Source organism: Lutra lutra, chromosome 5, assembly GCF_902655055.1.
Source record: "Lutra lutra chromosome 5, mLutLut1.2, whole genome shotgun sequence".
In the NCBI taxonomy this organism is placed as follows: domain Eukaryota; kingdom Metazoa; phylum Chordata; class Mammalia; order Carnivora; family Mustelidae; genus Lutra; species Lutra lutra.
The window spans coordinates 120607578-120630549 of NC_062282.1; the positions used below are offsets into that span (position 1 = coordinate 120607578).

At 36.1% G+C, this 22972-nt stretch overlaps 2 protein-coding genes across 8 annotated transcripts in view; one reads left to right on the top strand and one right to left on the bottom strand.

Moving 5' to 3' along the window:
* Positions 1-1950: 1950 nt before the first annotated feature.
* On the top strand, positions 1951-11696 carry RFESD (Rieske Fe-S domain containing). Its single transcript, XM_047731127.1, is given in 6 exon segments — positions 1951-1978; positions 1981-2050; positions 2052-2207; positions 9556-9731; positions 9856-9890; positions 11410-11696. Coding segments are annotated over 6 exon segments (729 nt in total). The 3' UTR covers positions 11674-11696.
* An 84-nt stretch (positions 11697-11780) lies between these two features.
* SPATA9 (spermatogenesis associated 9) overlaps positions 11781-22972 on the bottom strand; it is a 36333-nt gene continuing 25141 nt past the window's right edge. For all 7 annotated transcript variants that reach the window (XM_047731124.1, XM_047731126.1, XM_047731125.1 and 4 more), the window contains 2 exons: positions 19570-19665; positions 11781-14606 (listed from right to left, as the gene is read on the bottom strand). In XM_047731124.1, the coding sequence (XP_047587080.1) occupies positions 14319-14606; positions 19570-19665 (384 nt within the window). In that variant the 3' untranslated portion in view covers positions 11781-14318. The remainder of the gene's footprint in view (positions 14607-19569; positions 19666-22972) is intronic.

The following is a 22972-nucleotide window of genomic DNA, read 5'->3' on the forward strand; positions in this document are numbered from 1 at the left end:
AGAGAATAGGAAATCCAGTGCCGCTGATACTCTTCAGACCTCCCTGTAGTGAACTTATCAGCACACTGATGTCTTCATAAGCTCACAAAACAGATTATAGTTTAGGATTGAAGGCAGCTTTTGAACTCCTCTAAGAGAAAGGGCTGGTCCTCAAAATACCTGCCTAGGCACAGCCTGAGGCTCAGAGCACAGGAGAGGGGCCCACAGAGGTGAAAGGGGGCATTTAAAACTATTTTTAGACAAAGATACTGATAAGCAAGTTCACAGAGGAAAAGTTGCTTTCCGTGGTAGGTAACAAAACTCACACCAGGGCTACCACTAGGTGTCAATAGTAGGAAAGGAAAAGATGAAAGAAAAAATCAAGGAAGGTTCTAGAGGAAGATGTAGCTTGGTCCCAAGGAGAGAAAAGGTAGAAAGTGTCCCCACACTCCCCCTAAAGTTTTCTAGGCATTTCATATTACATGATTAACCCCATTAATACTTTAGGTAGAGATAAAAGAAACCTTCCATTTCTCTCCCTTTTATGTATAAATGGGTACATAACAAATGTCTTCAGTTTATTAGAAATCAGATTTAAGGTCAGTGAATCTAAAATGTGTCTTATTTTAATGTCCAGATTATGCCAAGGCAAGAAAGGATTTTTCATTAGATACAGCAAACTTTATTAGTCCTTCCATGACACAAGCTAAAGCTTGCTATTATCTTCCATGTGCCATAAAATAATTTGGATGGCTAACTGATAATGTAAATTATAATAATCCAAATATATTTTATTATCACTTTGGTAAAGCAGTTCATCAAAACTAGATGGTTAGTGTTTGCTTGGTTCAGTGAAATAAATGGTCAAGAGGGAAATTATTTAATTACATTAAATATAGATTGTGTTTTTCAATCTTGAGTTCACACTGGAGTCACTTGGGAAGTTAGAAAAAATATATTGACTCCTCCTACCCCCACCCCTACCCCACCCCCCAGGTTTCATTGGTCTGGGCATCATGACTGTCTAAAACTCCCAGATAACTCTAAGGCATAGCCAGAGTTAAGAAGTACAGCATTAGAAGACAGTCAAGGACACTTTAAAAACATGCCAGACTCAAGTAGTTTCCAGCTTTGAACACAAGTAGGAAGTGGATTTTTGTATGGCTTTTTTGTTTTTGTTTTTAATTTGGAAAGTATAGAAAAAAAGTTGCAATGTTAAAAAAAAAAAAAAAGTGAAAACCAACCACCATCTCCAATGCAACCACTGTGAAGTTTAAAAAAAATTTTTCTTGGGGCGCCTGGGTGGCTCAGTGGGTTAAGCCGCTGCCTTCGGCTCAGGTCATGATCTCAGGATCCTGGGATCGAGCCCCGCATCGGACTCTCTGCTCAGCAGGGAGCCTGCTTCCTCCTCTCTCTCTGCCTGCCTCTCTGCCTACTTGTGATCTCTCTCTGTCAGATAAATAAATAAAGTCTTTAAAAAACATTTTTTTCTTTTATAAAAACCTTATGTACAAACATACCTATTTGGATCCTGAGAAATAATTTTTATTTACATGAAAGAATTGTGTATTGTATACTTTCCTTTTTAACACTCAATACATTCATGAAAGCTAGTCTGTGAGTATCTGTCTACGAAGTAATTCACATGTCCACACGATTTTATTTAACCTTCCTTCCCTGTTGCTGATCTTCAGCTATTCTCATTCTTTGCTTGAAATAAGCGTCCTTATACATGGATCATATGCACTTTGAGGAACTTTTGGAAATATTATTAGGTACATTTCTGAGAGTGAGATTGGTGGGCGCATTTAAAATGTGTACGTGGCGGGGGCCTGGCTAGCTCCGTTGGAAGAGCCTGAGACTCGACCTCTAGCCCCAGGCTGAGTGTAGAGATTGCTTAAATAAGCAAATAAACTTAAAATAAAATGTGGATAAATGTAGTGACAGTAACAAACATTACTAAATAAATAGATGCCACCTACGTTTTGTCAGCACACTTTCACGACTATCAGTGCGGAGGTCGCAGCGGAACAACGTTCAGAGGGTGGGGAGGGTGGAGGTCATCCGCCTGCAGTCTCCGGGGCCGGACGCTCTCGGGTCACGTGGGCGACTTCGCTCCGCCCCACGGAGGCTCCGCGCGGTGCTCAGAACCCTGGCAGGCGCAGTAGGGTCACGCGGGCTCCGCGGCTGGCTTGTCTCGCGGAGGCGGAGCGAGGAACTGGAGGAAGGTAAGTTCTGTTCTCGCGCGGGGTTGGGCGGGGCTCGCGAGCGCCGCTGCTTCCGCCTGGGCTGCCGGCCCGAGCTCCGGTTTCCGGTGGCGGCGGCTGGGAGCGGTCGAGGGGCATGTTGTTGGCCATTGCTCCCGGTCTTTCTCAGGAGGGGTACGCGTTCCTTAACCGTTAACCTCCAGGCCCCTTCCGCCCAGAGGCCTGCCGAGCTTGTTCACCTTGGAGTCTGGTCCCACGCGGGACTCGCCTCCTGGATGAGGCAGGAGGGGCGTTTTTTGTGTTTTGTGTTTTGTTTTTTTAAATTAGCTTTCCTGGCATTTGTGCGCGCTAAACCTGCCCAGGGGTATTTGCAGCTCCGGCGGTCGTAGAGACTCGTCTCCCGAAGTCTGTAGGTGGAACAGCCCACCGCATCAGGACAGCCACCCGTAGACGGTGCCTCTGGTTCCTGGGCGCCTCTCCCTGTAACTACGGTTGACCGTCTTTACTAAAGTGTTTAATACAGCTTGAAGCTATGCGTTGATAAATTGTCAGAGCTGGAAGGACCTTAGAGATGACAGCTGACATGATTGGAGCGTTTCCCGCGGGCGGTCCTGCTCTAAAACACTTGATTTATAGTGAAGCGTGTGTTCCCCACCGCAGCCCTATGTGGCAGACCTTTTTTTACGTGCAACTGCAACGCGGTGAAGTTAAGCAACTTGCCCCAATTCACACACAGCACGGATTCAAACCCATATGAACTCACCTGTGATCACAGATCTCTAATAGCAGGGACATGGTAGCGGACCCCAGAGCAGCTACGTGACTTTATTAAATGATTAGGGAACTATTCGGTTTTAAACATCTGGTGACGCAACTACTTGCACCTTAGCATTCCTAATTTTTAAAAAACTCAGAATGATGTTTGGTGATACACATATACATATATACGTTCACAGATATCTTTATTTTGCTAAAAGGTTTTGTACTTTTAAGGCAGTTTATTTGCAGGCCAGGTGTTTTTATAAACCTGTGGGTGCTACTTGGATGAAATGTTAAGATTTTACCAATATTCACCAAATTTCGACTCAGAAGATAGAGGTTTGAATCTTGACTGCTACTTGGTGGTTTTAGGAAACTTTTCGTTAAAAAGGATCCTTTACCCCTAGTTTACTCATCTGGAAAATAAATATACTATTTACCCCTTGGAGGTTTTGTGAGGATTAGTGAACTCAGGTATGCAAACAGTCCAAGAGCTTGGCACTCACTGAAGGATAGTTTTATCTACTATTATTCTGCCATCCAAAGAGATATCTAAGGCATTTCTCTTCTTTGAACTAAAAGCAAAGGTGACCCTAGAGTTATGCTTTCTGATAATGTGTAGACCAAGGCCCCAGACTTAGTAAAAGTGCCTTTGTCAGAGCTCAAGAGGACTAACAAGTAAGTTCCTATAATTTCATGTCTCTCTTGTTTCCAATGGTTTATGGAACCTTTTTTTTTTTTTAAATTCAACCTGTGCTGGAAATGTATCTGATAGAGATTGATGATCCATTTAGCTAAACCATAATTTTATATGGTGTTAGCACCTTTAGAAACCTATTTGAGGCATAGGCCAAAAAACATTAAGAGGAAAATCGAGCAAAATGGCTAAATTTTTCAGAAGTAACTTTTCTTCATCTAGCACCCAAACTGTATAGATCAGTTAATTTTTCACCTTCTTTTTATTTAGTTAAGATTTGATATCTTAAAGTTGACTCAAAATAAAGGAAATATGTGGGTGCATATGAATGTGCATCAAAGTAATAGTAATACAAACATACATACAATACAATAAATTGACTTTTGTTACTGTCTGAATGGACCGTGATATTCACAATATTTAAGTATAATGTGGGTGTTAATTATAAATATTACCAGATATCATAAGTGAATATGACCATTATTTGAGAGATATGATAATATTTTCCTAAGTAAAATGCAAGACTGTAATCATAGTTCTCTGAAACCTTTATCATTGAGTGCAGCGTTCTCTGCTCTTTTCTTATCAGCCCCTGCAAAGTTCACTGCAGTTTTCCTTGCTTGGGGTGCAAAACCTGCTGAAACTCAGTTTAAAGAGACTGAAACTTGAAGGATTGTATTTTGTTCTCATTTCTTTGTAAGTGGGGGAGAACTTAATTAACTTTTGATGCTATTCCACATCTCATGTATTTTGTTACTTGCTTGATACTAGAATTTCTTTTCTAATTTTTTGGCCTAGAAAAAGAAAATATTCATTTATTTCCTCTTCTAGTGCCAACTTTTTAAATAAGCTGAATAAATTCTCAAATAGTCCCCTCATGATCTAAGTCCACAGACACATTTTCTTGGTTTTTGGATCATTTGCTACACAAATATAGGATACAACTTAAATGTTAAAAGAGTAATTTTAAATATAAGACTAAATGTGATATTTTGAGATGTAAGAAATTTTGTGTTTACTATCACCTTGCTTTTCTTTATAAATTTACTTTATCTTTACATATCCATTATAGATTGTTTTGTTTTGCCTGTCTTTGCACTTGGTAAAATAGAAGCATACTCTGAATTCTTGAAAAAAAATTTTCCTTTAAGGTTATATTTTTGAAATTAATCCAACTTGATGTACCCATTTTTTACTACTATGTAGCATTCCACTGAATGAACATAAAAATTCTACATTCTACGGTTGATGCATTTTGAGTTTTTTTCCTGTGTTTTGCTTGTCTTGTGCATGTCTCCTGGTGTACCTGTGCATGTTTCTCTGGAATATACTTAATGGGGGATTAATGGGTCATGGATATGTTAGAAGAGTCTAGGTAATGCCAAATTGTGGTATTGCTAATTGATGTCATCACTACTAATTTCTCCATATTTTCACCAATACTTGGTATAATATTTGCCAGTTAACTGGATAGAAAATAGTATCCCATTTGTGACTTTGCCTTGCATTTCTTGTATTTTTTCCTACTGATGAGGTTGAGCATCTTTACGTGTGATCACTGGCCATTCAGACTTCTTCATCCATGAAATGTTTGTCTCTTTTGCCCATTTTTTTTTGCACTTTCTTACTGGTTTATAGAATTTCTTCATCTATTCTGAATCATAATCCTTTGTTGGTCATATGTGTTGCAAATTTTTTTTTTCAGCCTATTTCAGTTCATCTGTTCCCATTTTTCTTATCTTTACTATTCCGCTATCTGTCCTGTCACAAAATGTTATAAAAGCTGCACACCCAATACTGTGGAGGTAAATATTGCCACCTGAGCCATTTGTATACTTTGGGTACCTGCCAGTACGAAGCAAAACAAGATAACTGTTTAGAGTTATAGTAATGCAGCCTTCTGTCAGCCATAGCTAATCCAGAAAATCATGGCATGGTCCTCATTGACTTTTCGTAAAAATACTGTATTTTTGTTTATCATTGTAAACTAATTTTTAACTTTTTTGTTTGAGTATAGTTGACACTTGTTTTATAAGTTTTGGGTGTAAAACATAGTGATTCAACTTCTCTATACTTTATGCTATGCTCATCACAAGCGTAGCTACCATCTGTCACCATACAACCTATTACAATGTTACTGACTGTATTCCCTTTGCTGTGTCTTTTATTCTCTTGACTTATTCATTCTGTAACTGGAAGCCCATATCTCCCACTCCCCTTTACGGATTTGCTACCCCCTCCCACCACTTCCTTCCCTTTGGCAGCCATCAGTTCTCTCTATTTACAGGTATGATTCTGCCTTTTATTACTTTGTTTATTCATTTGACTGAAATCACATATTGTTTGTCTTCCTCAGTTTGACTTACTTATGTGAAAGTTTTTTTTAATAGCATGTTCTTTTTTCCATAATTTAAAAAGTAACTAGGTTAGTTAGAGCAAGAGTTAACAGTGCAAACTCCAGAGTACAAATTTGACATCTCTGTAATTTCCTAAACTTGGTTTGTGTAATGCTTTCCTTTATACCTTGAATTCAGAGTTCCTTCCTGCCTCTCCCCATCAACACACACACACACACACACACACACACACACACACACACGCCACTTGCCACACTTCAGTTTTGGAGCCCAGGCTTATATTGTAAGATCTAATATGTCTTTGTTATGGCTCAGAATTACCTTCTCAAAATTGTAGCCTATAAATTCTTTCTTTCAAAAGCTCACTCCTAACACATTCACATAGAGATTTTTACTTATAAATAGTAATTTCTATTTTACAAATTTATTTTTTAAATGATCCATGCTCTTTTCCTCCCAATATTTCTAGACTTCCAATCAGTCATGGAAGATTAAATATTTAGAGAAGCCATCAGAAGGCCTGGAGACTCTTGGTCTTGCCACATAGCAAATTTTCCCTCTTGCTGTGGGGTAGGAATTGAGTCTATGGTTTATAACCGTTCTAAGCTAGGTTCATCAAGGTCCCAGTGCCCCTATTAAAGAAGTTGCATATATATGTTTTTATGTGAAATGTTAAACTAAGACTTGAGTGAAATTAAAAAAGTAGTTCCCTGTTATTAACAAAAGGTATATTGTCATTCTGTACAACTTCCTATGAATATGACAATATTACCGTGTTTGAAGAGAACATGGATTTGGAAGGATCATCTTTCAAAATTAGAATATTTGAAGTTGACATGTGATTTATCATTTTGTTAAGTATCTTAAATTATAGACAATTGTTTTTTGTTTACTATCATGGACATTCCATGGCAACCTTCCTGATGTTTAACACCATCTGGGTCTCTACAACTATCATGGGCCATCACTTGGATTCATTTCCTTTTCCTTTTCTATATGTAATTCCTTATCTTGTGTAAGGCAGAGTTGGATGCCTCTCAAGTTATCTGGAACTTTCTCTAGTTTCCCAATCTGATGAAATCCATAAATAAATACACTTGTTAAAATGGACCACTGCAATAGCTTTCTGATTTCTGTGTTTCCTTCTTATTTTGCTACAGTCTATTCACACAGTGAGGGCATTATTTTAAAAATAGATCATGTCACCCTTCCCTGCTTTACACCCTTCAGTGCCTTCCCATTACTCTTAGAGTAAAATCCATACACAGTGAGGCATGACCTGGCTCCTGTCTGTCTCACCAGACTCACTCGTTGTGCTCCAGTCTCCTATCTGTTCCTCAAATTAACCAAGTATCCTCCCTCCACCCCCCTCTTTCCTCAGGCTTTCATATTTGTTATTCCTTCAGCCTGGAATGCTCTTCCTTCAGCTCTTAAAATGTCTAGTTCGTTTGCATTTTTAAATTCCAGCTCAACTATCCATCCAGAGTCACCTTCCCAGGCTTTTCTTTGCAAAATGGCCTCCCTTTTCTCTCTCATATTGCCCAGTTCATTTTCTTCATGGCTTTTAAGGTAGTGTATAATCACCTCATTTGTGTATTTGTTTACTGGTGTTTGTTGTTGATCTCACCAAACTAGAATATAATATCTAAAGGACAGAGACCTGATCTGATTTACTTCCCTGAAGTGCCAGTCACATAATATGTGTTCAGAAAATACTTATTCAATGAATGATAATCTCCAACAAGAGAACTTGGCAAAAGGAGAATTTGAAGATCTATTGTTGAAATTTTTCTTTTGAAATTCTGTAATTCTGTGCTAAAGATTATTGTCAGTAGTTACTTCTTGAGAATTTTGTTTGCTTTTTAGACATATATTCCTCCCTAAATAGATTACAGAGAAACCTGTCCATCAGTGACCAAAAAAGTAGGTTGTGATTAGATGTTACCGTGAACTTTTAATTTCTTTCATATAATTTTTTTCATATAATTTCTTTCATATAATTGAAGTAGTGCTGCTCCAAGATAATGGTCAAGTTACACATAAGATCTCATGCCCAAATGCTGCAGGCAGCCTCTTTCCTGTCCACCCATATCGGGGAGTGAACTTGCCTAATGCCTGTTGTGAAGCTGGATATTATCCAGATGGTTGAAGATCCCCACTCTCCAGCAGAGGGCAGAAACCATGCAGGGATATCTGAAAATTTAATTACTTTAAAAATAAAGTCAGTTGAGTAATCTCAGTTTGTGTCTTGTGATTTTTATTTCACTACATGCAAAGATTGAAAATGTGCTCTTGCCTAGGGAAGAAGGTTCTTGCCAACCCTAAAATAATATTATACAACGTTCTTTGCACTTTCTGGAAGTTATAGACCAGCACAGTCTCTACCCCGAGATAGGGAGGAAAAGCAGGAATGTTTCCAAAAAATTTGGGATTAAGTCTAATGGAAAGAGGGTGGGGCTAAGAAGAAAGAGTTGGAATTAGGAGTGGAGTATGAAAAAATATAGTTCTTGCCAAAACAGGATGTATAATTTTATTCAGAAACTGTCGTAGCATAAAACAAAAACCCCCAAATGGAAGGCCCTCAGGAAAATCCTCTACAAGGCCCGACAGTCCTGACACTGATGTGTCCTGATGTTTCCTTCTCACAGGAATTAACAGACCATGACTATGTTCTTAAAGTATTATATGAGGTCTCTTTGAAACGGTTGCTTTCAAAAAAGTAGCCTGAATATCTGTGCTGATAAAAAATATAGAGTACCTGAAAATTCTCCACAAAGACTTCTTTGTTTAGAAATATGGGTTTACATACTTACATAAATTAATTGAAGAGAAAGCCATCTCTTTGAATTCCCAAATAAGGCTGTTAATAAGATGTTAATGTCTGTCTGAGTTAAGAAAATGAAATGCGCCCATACATACCTATCCTCTTGTACTGGAATAGTTATCTGGTTGATTTCTAAGACAGATCCAGGCAAAATCAAATGAGTCACCTCAACCAGGAGATACAAGACTATTCAGACTGTTAAAGAATCCTACCTTTAGGAGAAGGCTGAAAATAACACTGATAACTGGGTGTTGTTTAGCATTGAAATGATAGGAAATAAAAGAACAGTGAAACTTCAGTCTCTGGGTCTTGGGACTTTTGAAATATCCATTTTACACAATGAAATGAATCTGAGTCCAGCCTCAAAGTAGGGAGTCTTCCCTAACTTGGACAAGCTTTGAGTCTCTAACTCAAAATCATGACTAACTATAACCCAGTATTTATGAATGTTTTATTTTATATAGCTATAAAAAAGCCTTTATCAATCTTAGAGATCTAAATAGATATATAAATATGTATATATATATATAAATATGTATATTTATATATATAAATATGTATATTTATATATCTGTATATATTTGTATATTATGTATTTTATATATATAAATATACATATGTGTATATATATATATACATATATATATTTATATATATAAAATCTCTGTGAGTTAAGTTGTAGCCAAATTTGTGAAGACTACTTGTGTTTTTTTTTTTCTTTTGTTCAACTAGTATGGATGTTGATGGCTCTGAACAAGATCCCGAAATGAAGGAATATTCTTCTGTCTATGTTGGCAGAGAAGAGGACATTAAAAAATCTGAAAGAATGACAGCTGTTGTGCATGATAGAGAAGTGGTCATTTTCTACCACAAAGGAGAGTATCATGCTATGGATATTCGCTGTTACCGTAAGAGTTGATTTTTCATTTGTAAACCTTGTATATTTGTTTGCTAACCACACAACTATCAAAATTTCAGGCTTTTTTTTTTTTTTTTTTTAGTGACTAGATATAATATTTAATTTCTTTTCAGACTCAGGAGGACCTTTACATTTGGGAGATATAGAGGTATGTAAAATTAAGTCTATCCCCTACAAATTCATGTTTCTTATTTATAGTCTATATTTCATTCTGTATGCAAAAATCATTTATATTTGGGTTTGAACTGTATTTTAATGCTTTGAGTATAATTGCTGATATTCCAGGAATTCACAGTCCTACAATGTAAAGGAAACTATTTCACAGATGAATAGAGGAAGTATGCATGACTTCCGATCTAGCAATTATACTTTGAGATATCTATCCTACAGATACCATTGCACAAATGTTCAAGTATATATATGGGAGAGGTTTACTGTGGCACTATTTGTTGCAATGAAAAATTGAAGGCCACCTAAATAGGAAACAGTTTAAATAAACTGAATAGGCATAGCCATGCTATGGAAAACTATGTAACCACTGCCTCATTAATTTGTGAGGCAGATCTCTATGTGTTGGTATGGATGGATGTCAGCAATATATTTTTGAGTAAAAAAAGCAAGTCATGGGATGATAGGTCTAATGAGATCCCACTTTTAAAATAAAAAATATTCACTTTGTTACTTTATACATTTCTACACAGTTTGTTTTCAGTGAGTATATATTACGTGAATGATGTAGTAAAAATATAAATATGTATATTTTAAAAAGGAAACCACACATTGAATGCTTATTTCAGGAAGGAATAGGGAACTTACTTCCTTGCATTCCCAAACTAGCTAGCTGCCTTATTTCTTGTTTTCTACTTCATAAAACTGAATGCTACATCCCTCTCCTTCCTGTCACCAGCGCCCCCCCTCCCCCTGCCACCACTGGTACAAAATACAAACTGAAACAAAATGTAAGCACCTAGTGATGATAATGTGAAAGAATTTCCTTCAGTTTTGGACCATAATGAGACCTATAAGACTTTGTACTTAAAGTGTGGTCCACAGACCAGCAACATCGATGTCACCTGGGAGCTTCTTGGAAATACATAATCTTGTGCCCTACCTTAGGACTACTGAATTTAAGCAAGATCTGCATTTAAACAAGATCCAGGTGATTCCCATGCTCTTTAAAATTTGAGAAGCACCAATTTAAGGCCGTTAAAAAGTTGGGAATTGACTACTTTGGATTACAAATTGCTCCTCAGTTAACATATACACTCATGCCTTTAGTTAACTCTTTATATTTGAAACTTACCATTCTTCCAGCAGCTAGTGAAAGTTCCTTTAGAAACACTTGATGCCTTTGCCCCATTTCTGTCACAGAAATGACATTAACGTCTAATAGATAACATCATAGCTTAAATCACATGGTATAGTTGCCCAAGCTCATTTCCTGATAAAGTTCTAACAGGCTGCATTTCTAATCAAATGCAGCAGGAACTTGATGACTGCTAAGATTAGGTTCCACCTTATGCTGAATAATTTGTAAATGGAAGGAAAAAAGCGAAACTGGCCTATTCTTTAATCTGGCTTTTCTGCAATAGAATCTGTTCTGAGCCTGAGATTTATTGTGAATGTTGGAAATGTCAGACTATTAAATCATTTATTTTCTTCCCCAGGATTTTGATGGACGACCATGTATAGTTTGCCCCTGGCATAAATACAAAATTACTTTGGCAACAGGAGAAGGACTATATCAGTCTATAAACCCTAGAGATCCATCAGCAAAACCCAAGTGGTGCTCCAAAGGAGTAAAGCAAAGGATTCATACAGTGACAGTGGACAATGGGAATATTTATGTGACTCTTTCTAATGAACCTTTTAAGTGTGACTCTGATTTTTATGCCACTGGAAACTTCAAAGTTATTCGGAGTTCTTTCTGATAAAACTATATGGCAATGAAAAATGTTGTGTATGTTTTGAATATATTAGAATAATCATACTTCAATACCAAAGAGTATTAATTTTTCCAACGTAGGCACATTTATTACTTATCTTTAAAAATCATATAAAGCTGAACAGTTCAAAATTATACATATTTACTGTGATGTAAGGATTATCAGGATATATAAAATACATTTCATCCAGTCCTCTGGATTGACTGGAACCTGAAGGCTATAGGTTTGGAATGTGCATTTTAAGAAGGGTGGAAATATTTGCAATAACCACAATGAAGAAAAGGTAGAAAATTAAATTTAATAAGAAATATGGGGGTAATCCCTATTTTGATGTAGCAGACTTTATCATGCAAAAGTTTTAATATATACAAACTAAACAGAGTAGCATAATAAATTCTCATCACCCACTTCAACAATTATCAGTATTCTTCCATTCTTCTATTCTCGTATTCTTGTTTCACTGGCTGGACACACTCTCCACCTCTGCCCCATTTGGTTGTTATTCTTACTTTTTATAGGTAAAATTTAAATACACTGAGATGCTTCAATCTCAATTATTCAGTTTTTCCAAATATATAGCAGACTTTTGACACTTAAAATGCTGCCTCCAAAATGGGATCAATTTACAATGCTTCATAAGACACTTTACAATGTCTTCATAAGACACTTATTCGACATTTCCATAGAACACCTGGTGCTCACTGCAAGTGCACTCCTTAATCTTCCGGTACTGCACATCGAAACCAAATAAATCTTGGCTCAGTTTCTCTCAGGCCAAAGCAAACACTCTCACAAGCAAGGAAGACACACACAGCTGCTGTCCAGCCATGAGAGATGTGAAGTCTCTTACACAGTGAGCCAATGTGCTTTGAATGTCCCATGTGAAATTTTCAAGCAAAGGTTTGTTTTTGTTTTGCTTTGTTTTTGAGAATGTTGTGATGTGTGTAGAACTAAGTGTTTTATGTAACTGTTACAGAGCAGAGATAGAGGGTGTTGTTCCTCAGTCCTTCCTGCTGAGTTCACAGGCAGGGTGGATGCGAAGTCGGCCCACCCTGCTTTCACAGGCCTGTTATTTACGAACAGCACTATTCTGGTTGCCTGGTGCCCACACCGTACTGTAACACTTTGGGTGCTCACCATCTAAAACTTGGCAGCAAATAGTAGAAAATAAGAAGTAGAATCAGAACCAGATGATCACATTATGAATTCAGAGTGCAAAAAACTGTCAAAATTGGAACTTTTTCTCTAAGCACAGTAATCTTCTTAATGGCCTAGGTTTTAATTAAAGCCCCAAACCTAATACTGAACATTCTAGGGGAACCACCTGGACTCCTTTCCTTGGTTATTGTATAAATAATAAATGAATTAAGTACCTATCATTAAGGGTCTACACATTATTACATTTCCTTTTCTGATGGAATATGAGTAACATGAAGCGATACACTTGTTACTCATTTCTCAGACTACTGAAAACCCAAGGTTTGATTTTTATAAATACTTTTCTGGCAGTAGCTATTTACCTGGTACAGGAAATGTACCATCACTCGATGGGTAAATCCTAGCCAATTATCTCAGGGGCTAACACTCCAATGACCAGTCAGGCCTTAACACGTGTCCAGAATTTAAGACATGTGGAAGAAACCAAAGTTTTTTGCCTGCCTTCTGCAGGCAAAACGATTGCCCTCATTTGCTGGCCAGTTACAGAAGCATTTTCTCTCAGGACACAGTGGCAATAATGAGGAATATGGACTTGATTTCTGGTTCTAAATGTGTTCCTTCAGATCTGGAAATAAAAAATGTCATGTCATATCCTACCCTCACTTACAGAACTCTCTTATAGGATTTGTAAATAATATTTTGTTTTAAAATGTATTATGTCTGTGAATTACAAATCCTTCATAACTTTACAGATGAGTTTTAAAAAGGATCGATAAAAGGCAGATTCAAACTATGCAGCCTGTTGATAGAAAATAAATATCCTTTTATTATCTCTGAAAAAGATATGTAGCATTTTGATATGGAGGTACTTTTCCCCCAGATGAATACAGTTGACCCTTGAACATTGCAGGGGGGTGGGATGCCAACCGCACACACAGTTGGAAATCCACATATAACTTTGGGCTCCCCCAAAACTTAACTACTAATAGTCTACTGTTGACTGGAAGCCTGACTTGATTATATACACAGTTAACACATATTTTGAATGTTCTATGTAAAATCATAAGCAAGCGAATATACATTTCCAGTACTATAATTCATTTATCAAAAAAGATCTGCTTATAAGTGGATCTGCACTATTCAAACCCATGTTCAAGGGCCAACTATAATGGAAAGGTACTTGAAATAGGTTTTAATAAAAACATAAATGTATTATAAATATGCCCATGTTATAAATGATAGCATAAAGTCTAACCCTCCAAAGGGTACACTTTCTTGTTCATTAAAAAATATCATAGTCATACTTTTACATCAAGATTCACTTTATTTTCTCTATCATATAAATACTTGAGAGTGACATTTTAAAGCAGAGCAGTCAATATATGAAAACTAGTTTCCTGGTTTTGTGAGATGAAATGCGATTAGATAATAACTCTCAAGCTCCACTCAGTAATACTTATGTTCCAATTTGCTCATTCATTCATTTCAGCTGATTGGTCAAACACAGAATGTAAAACCTGGATCTTATTATTCAACTTATTAGCAGGAAGTTTGGGGCAATCTGCAATATTGTCTGGTTTCTCTGGTAATGACCTGTAAGGTTTTGCTTTGATTTCACCTTCAGGAAAGGTAGGCTCAGAAAGCACAGGCTCAGAAAAGGCTTTTCTAAGATTTTCACTCTCTTCTCTCTTTTGCCTTATGGATTCTTCTTCTTGGAAAATTTTCTTTACCTTCTCCAACACAGCATTAACACAGACAGTCTAATAATAAAAAAATTTTTTTTTGAAAAGTAAAGTTTCTTTTTAAGCGACTGAACTTCCAATAATAAGTCCAATAAAATGTGTAACATAAAGTCATTAATCTACTTATTCTAATAAAGAAGCACTTCCTTTCCTGGCATATGATAAACATTAGGAGGTTGATTCCTTGTTATAAATATATTACAACACCATCTAGAAAGAAAATTAAAGCATAGTATGCTTCAATAAATACATGCTTTGCTCTTTCCACCCAATTCATTAAATGTTTTATATCTTTACTCTCTGATTTAATTAAATGAGACTCCTTTCTTCTCCTGAATTAAATGAAACACTTTCTGGGAGATTGAATTTGTCCCCAAATGTGTTAATATCTCAAAGTTGGCTTCTAGTTTTTACTTTCTCCCCCTACACTTTGCTTATACCTACGTGTACAATTGAAGGGGCGTAAATACATTAGGTAGAATTTAGTAAGCTAGTTGATCAATGATTTCTAAGCAAGCACATGATCCATTTTCCCTCAAAAAATGCCATTCAGTACTTTGAGTGTCAAAACAAAACACACAGAGAAATATAACTGAAAATTGGGAATCACTAAGAACTGTAATGATGAAGACGATGATGATGCTATTTAAGGCAAGCAACAAGAATAATACAATCCATAAAATATAAGAAGACCTAAACTAGCTTATCTTACCAAAGCAATGCCTAAAGCTCACATAATAGGCTATAAACTCTTAGAAGGTTTTCCTAAAGAAGGTAATAGAGAAAGGATTGAGGGCCTCAGTTTCTTCCTGATCTCCTGCCTCCTCTTTTTCTTGGCCTGCACTGCACTATAGAATGAGGGAATACCAGATGCTTTCCTTCACTTCCCTACAGTTAGCACATGGTCATGTGACACTGTTTTAGCCAACAAAATAAAATATATCTGCCGGGGAGGAGGTCAGGAGGGATTTTTGAAAGTTTTTCTCCTACATGAAAAGAAAGATTCTTTTGTCTTTTGCCTCAATAACTATCCCCTCCTCCCTGCTTTGAACTCTGATATAGATAGGATGCCTGAGCATGAGGCAGCAAACCTAAGAACCAAAACAATAAACAAGATAGCATAGGAGGAAGGTGGGAAGGTCCTGGATTTAGATGACATTGTAGACCCACTGTGCAAACCTGGGAACCACCTAACTCTAGACTTCTGATTAAGTGAGATATTTAAATGTCTTCATCAGTTAAGGAACTGCCAGCTATTTTTTGTTACTTGCATCCAAGTGTATCCCAACCTAGAGCTCTAAACCTTGAGGTCCATCACTTCCAGCTGCAAACAGCTTCATCCGTTTAACCCCCAGTTGGGTCATTTTTTATGTATGCCGTGTTGTGAAAAAAGATTAGGGGAGCACCTGGGTAGCTCAGTCCATTAAGCATCTGACTCTTGATTTTGGCTTAGGTCATGATCTCGGGATCATGAGATCGAGTTCCCTGTGGCAGGATCTATGCAGGGCATGGAACCTGCTTAAGATTCTCTCTCTCCCTCTCCCTCTCCCTCTCCCTCTGCCCCTCCCCCTGCTTGCCTGCTCCTGTACATGCTCTCTCTCTCTCTCCCTTCCCCTCCCCCCCAAAACAGATCAGGAAGCCCTGTCCTATTTGATATATTTCTTCTTCCCTCACCTACAAAATTTTATCTGTGTCCATTCTAACCACTCCTGCCAGTCACAGAAAATAAAATGTCTTGACTGAAGTCAGTATCTCTATGTCTATTTGTAATCTATACCCTACCTCTTCTCTACCAATTATTCCCTGCCTTTTCAGCCTCTCCTTCTTGACTGCTTCTTGCCCTGAAACTTATAATGTGTTCAAGTATCTCCCATCTTAAAATAAAAGTCCCTGGAACCCTGTTTCTCTCTTTGACTGCTATATATGCTTGCTTTTCTTGATCAAACCAGGGTCTATATTCATGGCTTTGATATTATCATCTCCTCTTCACTGAAACCTGCATATTTCTGTCTTCCTTATTCTATCACACCACTGAGATAGTTACAAGATGGTTGACTCCAACATCTTTACTACTAGATCTAATGAACACTTTTCAAATCTTTTATTTCACTTGATTTTTTTCTCCTGGTAATTGACATTTAACTGCTCAAAACTTCCTGAGTCTCTATTTCCTTGATATTTTGTCTCCTGATTTTCTTCCTACTTCTTTCTTCTTAGATTTCTTCTTAGATTTCTTAGGATTTCTTCTTAGCTCCCCTTAAATGTTGCTGTTTTTTACATTCTCATTGATTTTCCACTCTTCTCACTTCCAGACTTTTCACTCTTTCCACAATGGTTCCACTCACAGGACGTTAACTTCCAACATACAATTATTTGCTTTCAAAATCATAATTCCAGCCCTGACCTCTCCTAGACCTTGGGTGCATACATGACCAATTATCAGGTCACCAAAAAACTGTTTCTAATACCTACTTAGAAAGTTTATAGAATGACAAGTCATGTGGGATAATTTCAAATGCCTTCAAGAAATTAGAGTTTAATTTTGGTTTTAGTCTTATTTGTTTCAGTTTCACCACAGCTATTTCATCCCACCCATTTTTTTTTTGCAGCATTTTGCATCCAAGATCAGTTGGATGTCATTTTTGTATGAGATTCACATTTAAGATATTGAACACGTCTCAAAAATTTTAAACACTTGCAAAATATAAGTTTGGCTCTTTAAAAAACTATTGCTATGTTTATAAAAGTAAGTTCCTTTACTTTTTTTTCAAGGATGTCTTAGCTATTCTTGACCTTTTTCACTTCCCTGTAAATCTTAAAATAAATTAGTCAACTTACACACCTGCTCATATTTTAATTGGGACCACAACCAATCTATAAGTAATGGGGAAAAGAATATTATTGTGTATCTCAATATGATTTTAAAAATTAACAAAACTGTGTAAAACCAACTAACAAAAAAGCTGTAAGAATTATTAAGAAAAATTAATGAGGACCTAAATAAATAGAGGGATATACCATGCTCATGGATTGAAGGGTGGACTTATTCTACTACTTATCAAGACTTATAAAGCTCTTGAAAATAATACAATGTTGAATCAGTATAAAAATAGAAAAATAGATTAATTGAATAGAACAGAGGGTCAATAAACAGACCTACACATAAAAACACACTTGATTTATGACAAAATAAATGTTCTGGGGCAATTGGAAAAGTATTTTCTCCCCAGCAAAGTGAGTTGGATCAATGGAATACCCATGGAGGAAAAATTTGTTCCTTACCTCATAGCAATTCCAGGCGAATTATAAATCTAAAAGTGAAAGGTAAAATAATAAACCTCTTACAATATATCAGAGGGAACCATTTCATGACCTTGGATATAGGTCAAGCTGCCCTAATTAAGATATAAAAAGCACCTAACATAAAGAAAAGATTAATACATTGGACAACATTAAAACTAAAAAAGTCTGGTTTAAAGATACTGCTAAAAGGGCAAAAGAAAGTCACAGAATAAAAGAAATAACCAAAAGAGGGTTTATGCCTAGAGTATATTTTAAAAGTAGAAATCAATAATAAAAAGGATAGAATAGAAAAACAGAAGAGACTTTAACAGAAATTCACAAAAGATCCCAATGTCTGCTTAATGCATAAAAGGAACTCAGTCTGATTAATAATCAAGGAAATGTAAATTCAAGCACAATGTGATAATACTACATACTCACAAGAATGGCTAAAATGGAAAAGACCGACAATAGCAGCTATTGGGCAGTATCTACTAGAGATGAATACCTACATATTCTGTGGTCCAGAAATATTACTAAAACATATGTACAAGAATATTCATAGAAAGCATATTCACAGTTGCCAAAACTGTAAATAATATAAAATTTCAACCATAGTGTGGATAGTAACATATATATAGGATATATATTGAATTATTTATGCATTCAATCAATGAAATTCTACACAGCAATGAAAACCAACAAACTATTGATGTAGGCAATGAATGAATCTCATTAATGGCAAGTGAGCAAAAAAAGACAAATACAAAAGAATATATAGTATATTATTTAATTTATATACAATTTAAATTGTCTATGATATTTAAAGTCAAAATAGTGGTTACCCTTTATAGATGAGGTTCATGATTGTGAAAGAAGTGAGAAAGAGGTTTCTAGAATGACGGTTACATTTTGTTTCTTGATGTGTGTGATAAATAGATTTTGTGATAATTCATCAAGCTGTGTATTTTTCTCTCTGTATTATACTTTTTTGAAAAAAAAGTTGAGAGGTAAGTATAAATAGCAATGGAGTAAAAGAAAATAACCCCTTATAATTTATAAAATCCTTTATATTTTATCACACTTTGTTTTTATTTTATTTTATTTTATTTTAATTTTGAGAGAGATAGAAAGTACATTTGTGAAAGGCGGTGGAAGAGTAAAGGGAGAGTGAGAGAATCCCAAGAAGGCTCCACACTGGGTGCAGAGCCTTTATGCGGGGCTTGATTTCAAAACCCTGAGATCATAACCTGAGCTGAAATCAAGAGTTGGATGCTTAACCAACTGAGCGACCCAGGTGCTCCTTCTGTCACACTTTGTAAGGAACACTTTTGAATTACAGAACTTATAATTCAAAGTACACTAATATTTGTATTCCCCAATATCATAGACTTAAATGATGGAACACTGAACTTTAGCCAACCATGGCACAATGGCTTAAACAAAACAACCATAGCTGTGAAAATAAAACCAAACTTTATTCAAGTAAACTTGGTTTTGATGGATTGACTTGCCTCAGAAATGGATTAAGTATACCTCAGAAGAGTAATTTTTTTAGAAAATTAAATTCTAATGTAAAATTATTTTGTGTAACAAGAGAACAGTACCTTGGTTTATGAATTTACTATATATCTATATCTTTAACATTACATGAAATAAGTACATTTATACCTAGATTCTAGTAATTTTCTTAACTTACCAGATAAATTAGTGCTGCATATGAAGCACATATTATGCTAGTTAAAGCAGTCTTTGCCGGAAAAGAAATTATTTCAAACAAAGAACCCCTTCTGACCTGCGAAAACAAAAAAGAGTTTTCTAATTACAATAAAAGTTTTCAGTGTTACAATGATAAATTTTAAAATATTACTGTAAAATGAGAATTTAAATATTTCTTTCTAAAGAAAATTATCTGCTGGGTCTATCTCAGTTTTTTTCACATTATGAAAATATATTGGTTTATTTATTTATTTACTTTTACAAAAAGGTGCTTTCTTTTGCTATGACAGATCTATTAAAACCTATGAAAGATCAATAAAAAACCTTGCATTTCCAAAATCTAAATTACTTTAACTTTTTTACATTTAACAAGTGTGCTCACTAGGGGGTGCCACTGTGCATATTAGAAAAACAGTCTTTTCTTTGTTCAAATTCATGTAATCATCCTTTACTAAATTTTTCACTTCTTCATTAAGCAAACAGCAATCGAAATACAAAGCATTTCCTGCAGATTAATGACCTGATTGGAAATGTTAATCATGAGACTGCTGAAGGCCAGCATTAACCTTAGGTGAACATTAAGCTTCGGGAAATGCTCTGCGCTCACATCCAGCATGCTTCTTTGAAACAGAGGTTTACACCAAAAATGAATTTGTCTCTCAGATGTTTCTAGTTTCTGGTAATAGGTGTCTCTGCCTCAAACAACAATATGTTTAGTTTAGGGGAATCATACTCTCTTCTAGGTCACCTCTGTTGCCTTGAGTAGGATATGAAAGGAGGGCATTGGGAAAAACATTCCCTTCCCATTCAGCAGTGAAGTGGCAGTTAGCCATGCTCCTCTGAAGTATGTGCCAAGACACTCAATGGCTTCAAAAACTCCTGAAGGTACAGGCCGCAGCTAATAAAATCATGTAAATGCACAGTAAAAATGCACACACACTAGAAAGAACAGTGTGTATGTGTAAAGTTATTTATGACCCTGAAAAATGGAAACAATTGATAGCAGAATGGTTAGGTAAATTAAGCAATATCCACTCAATGGCGTATTATAGCCTCTTAAAAGGTGCTTCTGAAGAATGCCTCATAACATTTTATCGAACAAACGTTAGTATGGCACTGGGTTTTAAGTGCCTGTTGCAGTATATTCAGTTTTTGCTTACTGCTGCCACTGCTGAATGAAGAACAAAGTCGCCCATCACCATTGACCTTCTTTTCTCTTAAGCGATTAATGGAATGCTAAAGCCAAGAATACTATCTAGCCAATCAGCGAAGATATGGAGTTGTGGGGAGCAGTGCGGGGACGGGGAGGGGTGGAGGGCAGGAGTAGGGCAGGGAGGCATTCCTTCTTATTTCCTGTCTTTCAGGCCCTACTGATTCCTAGATAGGGGAATAGGGATGGGCAGTTTTAGCCCACTCTCTCCATAAGCTGGTCTGGAAAATTTCCCAGAGTTCCTGGCTTCTGGAAAGAGTTTCCAGGAACTAAAGCAGTTGCTGCTCTTTCCCTCTTGCTAGAAGAATCAAACTGATAGCATGCTTTTGCATCTCACTGTTAGGCTAGAAGAAGACAAACAGATAAGTAGAGAGCAGATGTTAGGAAAGAAAGCAGATACACTCCCAAACAAAATGCCTCCTAGGAGAGTAAAAGATTCATGAGTTTGTGAATATATGGATGTACAGTGGGAAATCCATATCCAATAACTGGTAGGCCATATACAGTAAAAATAAAAGTGGCATCTGCATGCATGAGAAATTACTCTGTTTCTATTTCACTGCATCTTTTTTTTCGCATTTTGCCCTTCACCTGAGGTAATTAAAACTGATTATTTTTCAAAGTTTCAAAATAAATTATATATCTGATATATGTTACACTTCTGAATGATGAATCTGATATTGCCTAAGGTCACTTTTTCACCATTTCAATGCTTTCAATAAATACTTGCTATTCCTGTAACAAATCATTCCTATAGAAAATGCATTTCCTCCAAAATTTATGTGGCTCCTGGCAAGTAGCCAATTTTCAATTTCATGACCTACTTCCAATACATGTTTTTCATATTATAAACCACACTGCTTCATTTTTGGCTTGCTATAAGCAGGAATAGTATATCATAAAACAAAAAAAATATATATATGATAAAACAAAATATGATAAAAAAAAACAACCTGAGTGTTGCCAGGGGGAGGGGGATAGGGAGAGGTGGTGGGGTTATGGACATTGGGGAGGGTATGTGCTATGGTGAGTGCTGTGAAGTGTGTAAACCTGACGATTCACAGACCTGTACCCCTGGGGCTAATAATACATTATATGTTTATAAAAAATAAATAAATAAATAATAAATAGAGATTTATAAATCAAAAGTTGTATTTAGATCATCTCAACCAATTACAAAAATTTATCTAAACTTATATTAATTTTTTTGAATATTTAAGTTAAAAGAATCTTGATATCAATATTATGCCCATATATTCCTTTCTTGAATTTTTAATATTAATATATATGTATATATAAGATATGTGGATGTGTTATATGCTCATAGTAACATCTCAGCTATATGGGTATTTCAACAGTAAAGGCATTTCAATCTAACAAAATTTCTTTGACATAATTTTGAGTTCCATCTCTGTCATATAACTTTGACTGCCTCATAAAAGAAGTATCTCATAAAAGAAGTATCTGTGTTTATCTTATTTTCATTAAAATTGAGATAAATCACCAAAAAAGCAAACCATAAGCAGTTTAGAAAATAAAAAAGATCCACTTATAGATGACTTAAAGGTTAAAGGATCACCAGGCCCAACTTAGTTTATGTTATTCAAAGGATACTAGGGGAAGTAATAGAGAAACTTTAACTCAGTGATTCACAAGTAAGTGTTGCAAGGAGCAATGACTGGTTAATAGGCCCAGAAGAAAGTATTTCCTGTAGGTTTGGAAAAGTTACATGACTCTGTCTTTGCTTGAACCACTCACAGTACTCAAGAACCCAGGAAGGACTCCTAGCAGTCCACAGTAAAGAAAATTAATTGACTTCATATAGGCAGAGATGCCTATTACTATCCTGTGGAACACTGTTCTTGAATAAGCTCTTACTCACAAGGTCCTATAAAAGTTCAAATGGCCCAATCTCTTGGCCAACCTTGAGAAGTTATGTCATCAAGATTCCAAGGATTCTACTTTCTAGGAATTGTCCTGTTTCCCCAGCTCTTGAATTATACCACCCAAGATAACCTCATGGCAGGCCCATCCAGGACCTGTAGAAGCTCTTGATGTTTTTGAGGTTTACATATATTTTTTACACAAAATATGTGAAGTTTGAGTTTAAACCCCAGTCTACATTGAAGTGCTGGGGGTGAGGAAGAAATTATACTTGGAAAAATACCTGATC